Here is an 8,931-nt window from a genome sequence, read left to right on the forward strand (position 1 = left end):
TAATATATTTAAATTTTAACATGAATTAATTGGTAAAATTCGAAAATTAATTCGTAATTAACTAATGTTAAGATTTTTAATAAGTTTTTTTTTTTTATCTAATATCTATATTGAATTTTACAATCGATTTTGTAAAATTCGAAAATTAATTCGTGATGAATTAATATTTAAACCTACGCGCTACGGTTCCTCGGTTCCCGTGAATGGGTAATCTAGGAAATTAAAAAAAAGGGAAACTTAAAATTCTAGGAATGGCAAGTCACTAAGAGAATAATTAGTGTACTTACAGGAATTTAATTTCGGCCTTTCTTGCAGTATCAATGTTCGGATACCCTTCGCGTTGCGTTGGCCAATGTATGTAGGTTCTGGATCCCCGTCGTCGTCCCTCTGATGGAATAGCGATGCGTGTAGTTTTCGCGTTCCGAGAGACGGCTCTCAAGGATTATCCACAAGACTGCGCCAATTAAATTGACCGACCCGCGAAGGCGCAAAAAAACCGAAATTTACTTATTAATAATTTAATGTAATAAAAAAATTACATTTAAAATTATATCTAACTTATTTACTACGTCCCTCCGGTTCAATGTTGGAACCAAGAGTGTTTCTTCGGCGGGGCAGCGTCGTGGTCGTGGATTGCCGTCATCTTTTCTGGAACCGCAGGTGTACCGCAGGTGTGCGCGATGTTGCAATCGTTACCGGGTAGAAGTTCTTACTGGGTGGCCTTATGCATCTTCTTATAATTAATGCGTGTTATATGTACATAACAAACGAACTTAAAGCAGAAAATGACTATTTCTTATAAGCCGGTCTTTTCTTCTCATTGGTATCATTTTTTCATGTACTGAATAAATTCAAAACAAAGATTAAGTTTAATACAAAGTCTAATAATCACAAAAATAATGTATAATTTCCTACATAAATTTTTTTTTAGTTTTCGACGAAAATACTTCTTTCTTTTGAAATTGTGTCATAAATGTGATATTTATAACAATTATATTTGCAGGTAAACAGATGCTGTGTTACGTCTTTCTTCGTGTACAGTTTTATTCATATTTTCCTAACAATTCCACTCATGATCTGGGAGGCGCTTACTGCAGGATGGATACAACTTGGCCTCTTAGCTTTATCGGATGGTCAGTTATAACACAGACAACATATTACTATGTTATAGTTATATTTGTTTTACTAGCTTTCCGCTTTCGGCTCTGCCCGCGTGATGGAAGGAAAAAATTAGACAGACCTGAATTAAGTTTTATAAACGACTTAATATAATATAATAATATTTATTTTTAAGTCGGAAAGGAGACCCTTTAACGGTATTGAAGAGTATACAAGAGCTGGGAACGAAGTAATTTTCTTCAAACTTACATTTAAAGCATTTTTTTAAGAAATAATGGCACCCTTATGCCCTAAAACGCACATGAATCTTAATATAAGTGTTTCTTAAATCTATTTAAGATTACACAACATAACTTTCTTTTCGCTTTCCCGCCATAGCTCACATTCCCGTGGAATTTGGATAAAAAGTATCCTATGTCTTTTCGCGGATCTCAAACTATCTCTGTATCAAATTTCATTAAAACCAATTAAGCCGTTCTTGAGTTATAAATAGTCCTTTTATGTATACAGATGATTTCAATTTTGTTCTTAAGCCTATGTGTCTATAACTTGGAAAAATAAATTTTAGACAGTTTTCAATATTTTATTGCAATCTTTGCTTGGATTTTTAAAGGGCATTCTGTAAACTATATTAATACTTGTATGAGTAACTATGTCACGACCTTCTTAGAACCAACTAATTATGAAGTATTTATACCTAATCTGTGTAATTGTATTTTATTACAGTGCTCCTGATTATTTGTTTGTTCAGTGTAAAGTATTTGATGGAAGCAATAAGGACGGGAAAAATATACAGTCGTCCGGGATCGGTGCTATATAAATACTGAGGGAAAATTTGACTCATCTTTTTTTTAGCTTTAATTTATTTGTAACAATCATTTACAAATGTTTATTATCAACCGAAATTTATTAAGAGAAATATATGATACATTGCCATTTTTTGTTAAAAATGACTATACGTAACTATAAAACGATGAAACATTTAAATTATTACTTCAGCATGTATATGAGGGGCTTTTAAAATAACGATTTTATAAATTCCTTACGACGATCCTCATAACATTTTTTCTTACTTTTCATTTACTAACATATTTATTATTTATTTATCTTTTAATAATGTAAGTAGTATATTCAGAATTAAGTTTATTATATGTTCAAGCTGGAAACACTCGAAACACAGAATACTATTAGATATCAAACAATATTTTGTTTTGTGTCAATACAAATTACTACTAATATTAATTACAGCAATGGTTTTCAATTACATTATGTTATTACTGAATGTTGCTACTTTCCTTTGTAATTATAATAGAAATATGTTTAACGGTAATCATTAAAGTTTTCTGCGAATACGAAAGTTACTAATTACGTCTTATTTATTATAGTCCAAATTACGTTGATGATTTTTATAATTATTTGTTAAATTAAAGTTATAAAAACAAACTTTAAGTAAGTTTTAAGTTTTAAGTAGTTTTATTTCATGGACCTTAATATTATACATATTCTAATAATAATTTAATCACACACATAACAAAACCACACAATACAATCACAGTCACGCATTTTTGGATTTAACTTAAACTAAAATAAATAGATATAACTAAATATCCTTAGTTATTGTTATCTAATAATTGGTACAAATGGACATCATTTAATTCCCTTCTTCTTCGTTTTTTACCTAACATCATGGGTACGACCATAGCCATGGTAGCTGGAAGCATACCCGCTCCAACAGCAGCCAAAACCGTCGAACTATCAGGTGAATTATTACTCGGGACTAACTTCTTTCGTATCACCTTATTCTTAACAGGTCTCACTTCGGATGCTTCATCTTGTAAGTAAGTCATTTTATCCATATCTTGTTTTGACTCTTCTACAGTCTGGAAACTTCTTTCAACTTCCAATAAACCTCCATGCGATGTGGTCATATTTGTATGGGCGTCTTCCATTGGTAACACCGTAAGAGACACAGATTGGTGTGATGTTATTGTAGGTACGTCACTGTTTTGTTCTGGTATGTCGAGGGAACGATGTCGCTTTTTATTTCTATAACCCTTGGTAGTCGATAATAGTACCCATTGTCCATCACCGTAAGGCGGTCGTGAAGAACGATCATCCTCTGGTTCAGCGTCAGCATATATTACTTGTGTAGGACGTCGCATTGGCCGTCTTTGCATGGATGATTGATGCAATGCTTCGTATTCATATGGAAAATTGGAAGGGCGGGAATCTGTAACTACAGAATCCGATGCTCCATAGTACATGTTATCTTCGTTGGGATAATTTTCATTTCTATCGCAGTTTGGTCTATACGGGCGCCTGCTGTCATCGGGAGACCAAGATAGCTGTAAATTGTGCAGAGATTGTTGCTGTTGCGAAGGAATCTTATTCTTTGTCCATGTTGGCTTTGACGGTAATTCAGTATCATATTCAGGAGGAATATGCAATTTGTTATTTATAAAACCCGGTCTACTCAAAGTGGGTTTTTTCTGTGGATAGTTGTAAGAAAACTTATTACTATCACTTTCCATATCAGGGTAAGAAGAATACTTATCGTCTGATGAAAATTTTGTGTCTTCGTCTTCATTCCAATAACTCGGTTTTTGTTTCTTAACATTAGGTTTCCACTTTGAAATCTTACTAGATGACCATGCTACTGGTTCTAAGGTCACCCACCCATCTTTATCATCGTAGGGATGCTTATGTTGCTTAACCTTAAGACGATTCCACGTTGTAAATACTTTGCCATTATCATCATCTGCCTCTTCGCCACTGATAGAAGTGAATCTATCCGCCTTAATATTTTGTTTCTTTAACTTCGCAGCTAAAGCTGCTATTGCTTGTAGCCGCTCATTTGAAATATCCCCAAAATTTTTCAATTTGTCTAAATTATCCATTTTATGATCATCCATGTCTTGAGGGTCTTCGTCCTCCATAAATCCTTCTTGACATGACGGGCCATAGCAACGAGGTCTGTTTCCAGGAGACTCGTTAACTGGAGTCATAAGATCTTTAATTATTAAATCATCATCGCTCTTTTCTTCTAAATCTTCGAAACGTCCCGCTTCAATTATCGTTATGGGTTCCTTACCCGGTACATCAATTTGGTATGATTTCACTTTGTTGTTGTATCGTTCAATTTGCGTTTGATCGTTTGGAATGGCATACGTCGTATAGAACAGACAAAATACAAGTAACACTATCATTTTCTTTGAATTTCACTTTCGCTGGTTCACGTGTGAGCGCGCAGGCGATGCGCGCGTGTACTGAGCGCCGGCGGCTGCAAGAACTCACTGATATAGTTTTGATAGTCGATGCACAATAACTGCCCTCCCTGCTCTCTAATGCAATGGTAATTTCAAGTTGGTCACGACGAATGAGCGACATAATTACACGGCGATTGTCGTTCGCCGACTTATCTTAATTCACCATCGCGTGCTTCTGTCGCCGTGACCTGCGACTCGGTGAAAATGCTTTTCTCAGGTGAAATTATTTCTCTCGTGGAGAAATTGCAATAATGTAAATTTACGAAAATTTTCATCTGTTTCATTATTTGCATTATATTAGCATTGATAAAATATTATTACATATATCGTACAATTATTATTGACGTTTGTATACGTATTAGCATAATGTGTGTTAAAAATTTTTCACGCTAAAATTTAGTGATATATAACATGTAGTATTTTATCAACATAAATATAAATTTACTTTGATAAATACGTATATTACATTTTTTATTTATATATCATATATCACGGTATGATTAAACTGCAGTTGCTGTGCTCTCTCCCAACCTAGATGATTTTTATCGTTATCGTACGATCAATTTCACTTTAATAACCAGTTAATCTCACGACAACCTCATCCAGAAAGTATTAAACGTAGTAATCTCGATGCATAGTGCATGCATTACCTTTTATAATGTACGAAACACGTGAATATATTTTGGATTAAAAATAAGACCACTGGGTCTTTTGATCGTTTACCGGAATTTAACAATTTATTACCAAACATTTACTTCAATATAAAATTGAATTGTTACGAAACTAAATACTTAGGTACATCCATTATAAAAACATGAACAGAAACTAAACCGCCATAGTAATAGATTCATTAAAATAATTGAAACAAATTCATCATTCAAATGGAAAGGCAAAGAAATTGCTATTGCGGTGTCTTACGCAACATAAAAATAGAGCTATCTATTATATTGTTACAACTTTCTATTTAAGTGATGCAAATCGCACTGAAGTTTGTTTATAATCTAACGGACTTTCATTTGAACGAATTTCGCAATACCTAGGTAATTGAAACGGGGATTCTAAAATTGCACAATGTTGCACATATTGAAATAATTATAATAAATGTAGGTTAAAAAAAGGAGTGGGTTAAAAAGGAATTATTTCAAGCTTCATTGAAGTATAAATTACATCCCTAGTAGGTATTTTTTTGAGAACACATAATCTAAAAAATGTATATTATAAAGCTGAATAGTTTGTTTCTTTTAACGCTTTAATCTCAGGAACTACTGGTCGGATTTGAAAAATTCTTTCATTGTTAGATAGCCCATTTATTGAGAAAGGTTATATATGTACTACGGGCGAACCCGGGATGGACCGCAAGTCTAAAATATGTATTAAAGTTTTAATGTAGTCTTTCATATGAACCCAATAGAAAACATCAATTAGTTGCTTGCAATTTATTTAATGCAATTATAATACTTTCATTTACAGTAGCAGATTCTATTAATTTGTTAGTTACCGTATCAAAGTATGCAAAACAAGTGTATATTGATACACTTGTTTCTTTATTATAGCTATGTGTATATGTACACATTTACAAGCTTATTAATAACAAATAAATAATGTTATATAGCTTTTCTACTTTCTCGTATTTACGGATATAAATCTTACCTAGATCTAGCACAAAGAATATCTAGGCTTAGTTTATTACGTTATTAGTTACGGGTTATTTTTAATGTCGTACGCAGCAGCAAACTTTATTACTTTTACGATGGACTTGGCCTTTCGTTACTTCATTTTAAACTGTTTCTATTCATTATTTGAAATCGTGACCATCTGTAGCTTAACAAATACTTCTATGTGATATTTATTAATTTATTTATTTATTTATTAATAAAGTAACAAGTAATTTACAGGTTTTACCCCAAAGCATTACATGTTAAGTTTGCATGAAAAAATATAAAAAATAGTATACAATTTTCATTTAACACTTAAATATTTTAAAACATTTGATTTATATGTATTCAAGGACGTATTAAATAAATCTGTCTCCGGTAGCAAAGCGAGCAAATCGTTTACTTATTTTACTGACCGCACCAACGGGGCATTATGGCCGCACACAGTTTTTACGCCTTGCTGAACAGCAAGGAAATCACGACGTCGCCGTAGCCCTATCCCAGGTGCAGCCGCTACACTATAAATACACTTCGGGGGAATTTTAAAGGAAATTCGTTCAAGTCCTAATTGGTTATCTACGCCACCATTCAGCATTTGATAAACGTGTACAAGTAAAATGAATTTGCGCCTTGATTCAAGACTGAAAAAGCCTGTCATTCCATATACATACAAAGACGGGTACATATGTGGAAAGTATCCATACATCTGCTTAAATACGAATCTACAAAATTTTTTCTGGACCTTCTCTAACATTAAGATATATTTTTTCTCATGCGGATCCCAGACAATACAATTATATTCTAAAATACTTCGGACGTATGCCTCGTAAAGAGATATGTCACTTCCAAGCCCGGTCTACAATTATTGAATCTATTGTGATAATAAGGCACTTTTAAAAAAATTTTTCACTTTTATACATATAAAAGCTTTTAGACCTTCTTCCACGACTCATATGAGATATGCTTTTCAGGTATCAATCAATGAAAACGTAATAGCTTGGAGAAAACATGATACTTGCTTAATTAATCGTCGGATCGTTTACAGTACTCATATTGTTATTATGGTAAGCTTCTTAGTTCTTTTATAAAGTTTTACACAATACGTTAGAGAAGCAAATCGTTTTTATAATTAATTATATCAATTGCCAATATTTGAAAATAACAATTACTATTAAACTGTTTTCTCGTAAATTTGTAGAGCCAAAAGCATGCATAACTCTTGCACGCTTTTACGTCCGTAACATAATTAACGTGGTAAGATCCGGTTGAATGTGATCGAAGGCCTGGTAAGTTTACCACCAATGTCATAAGTGACTGTGGTCACCTCAGGCCATCAAAATCTAAACGCGCTGTCTGAAAAACCCTACACTAACATTTTCTTTATAGTGCTAATACATGATATTTAATAAGATATTAAAATTACATCGATCTTATGTGTCGTTTGTACAGCATTTAATATTTTATTAAGTCCGTATCCCGTAGGAATAAAAAGTGCCTATGTGTTATTTCAGTTGTCCAGTTATCTACGAAGCAAATTTCATTGCAATCGATTCAGTAGTTTTTGCGTGAAAGAGCAACAGACGCACACATACATATGCATCCATCCTCACAAACTTTCGCATTTATAGTATTATTATTCGCCAATAGATGTCAGGAAGAGTCATAATAAATTGGGACTACTTAAACGCCTCCTATTTGTTAAAAAAAACACGAATAAAACACGAATATGACATTTTCTAAAAAAGATTCCTAGCTAGATCGATTTATCGCCCCCGAAACCCCCTATATACTAAATTTCATGAAAATCGTTGGAGCCGATTCCGAGATTTCAATTATATATATATATATATATATATATATATATATATATATATATATATATATATATATATATATATATATATATATACAAAAAATGCTCGTTTAAAGATATAAGATTATGTATATGGACACATAATAAGATTACAACAAATGCTTAAATATTTCCTGTTGAATTGACTGCATAAATAAAATTAAATATTTTATCAGCAAATCTCGTATAAAAGATACTATTAAATTAAACAGACAAAGTTTGTCAGTGGAAACTGTTACGGTGTGAAAACGTTAAATACATCTTCTATTTAACGCACAGCGATTCCTTTATGCTTTCTAAGACTTAATATTGTTGATTTCTTACTGAGATTTCACTTACACTTCTGAGGTTTAAAACATTTGTATGATAATATACAAGAATTAATTAAAATATATAAATGTAGAAATATTGCTACAAAAATTAAGTAGCACATATAAAAAGTAATATCTACTGAATTTTTTATGATGTTGGTATACTACTAATTATTCTAACATTTGTCCATCTAATCAGTAGATACAAATGCTTATAACATAATATTTAACTTGTTCTTGAGCTGCTTAAATATTTATATTGTTTTATAAACACTTTCTTGTACAATGCAAATATACAGTTAACAAAAAACAAATAACTAATATCTAATGTACAATTCGGCGGCCTTATCGCTTAGAAACGATTTCTTCCAGGCAACCTTGGGATATAGGAAATATTAATTTTGAAAAGGTAGAAAGTGCATAAATACATACAAGAAACTGTACATCTATATATATATAGATTGAAATTGATTCATATAGGAATAAAGATAGTATAAATATGCAGTAAAGAGAGATAAATTATAGAGGAGAGAAAAGCAATATAACATAGAACATAATCAAAAACAACAGTATGGAGATAGATAATAATTAATTCTTAGCAAGAGAAATATATACCTAGTCTTGCCATAAATATTGTAATAAAGAAAAACGAAAATTGTTAACTGCAAATAACATTTATTACTTTTACAGTGTGTCAGTTTAATACATAAATATAAAACAATTAAAAA

At 31.8% G+C, this 8,931-nt stretch overlaps 2 protein-coding genes across 3 annotated transcripts in view; one reads left to right on the forward strand and one right to left on the reverse strand.

Annotated features, from left to right (window-relative positions):
* The window catches only part of LOC119832803, a 13,116-nt gene extending 10,645 nt beyond the window's left edge, over positions 1 to 2,471 (forward strand). For both annotated transcript variants that reach the window (XM_038356568.1, XM_038356567.1), the window contains exons 4-5: positions 1,004 to 1,133; positions 1,846 to 2,471. In XM_038356568.1, coding sequence (XP_038212496.1) covers positions 1,004 to 1,133; positions 1,846 to 1,946 — 231 coding nt within the window. In that variant the 3' untranslated portion in view covers positions 1,947 to 2,471. The remainder of the gene's footprint in view (positions 1 to 1,003; positions 1,134 to 1,845) is intronic.
* Positions 2,472 to 2,585: 114 nt separating this feature from the next.
* LOC119832804 lies at positions 2,586 to 4,458 on the reverse strand. Its single transcript, XM_038356569.1, has one exon. It carries the CDS (start codon positions 4,323 to 4,325, stop codon positions 2,730 to 2,732), a length of 1,596 nt encoding a protein of 531 aa, XP_038212497.1. The 5' UTR covers positions 4,326 to 4,458; the 3' UTR covers positions 2,586 to 2,729.
* Positions 4,459 to 8,931: the final 4,473 nt, after the last annotated feature.

This window comes from Zerene cesonia, chromosome 16, assembly GCF_012273895.1.
Source record: "Zerene cesonia ecotype Mississippi chromosome 16, Zerene_cesonia_1.1, whole genome shotgun sequence".
Lineage (NCBI taxonomy): Eukaryota > Metazoa > Arthropoda > Insecta > Lepidoptera > Pieridae > Zerene > Zerene cesonia.

Bases quoted from the DNA above. Each gene is read 5' to 3' on its own strand.
- LOC119832804 (XM_038356569.1), bottom strand. From the start codon at position 4,325: ATGATAGTGTTACTTGTATTTTGTCTGTTCTATACGACGTATGCCATT.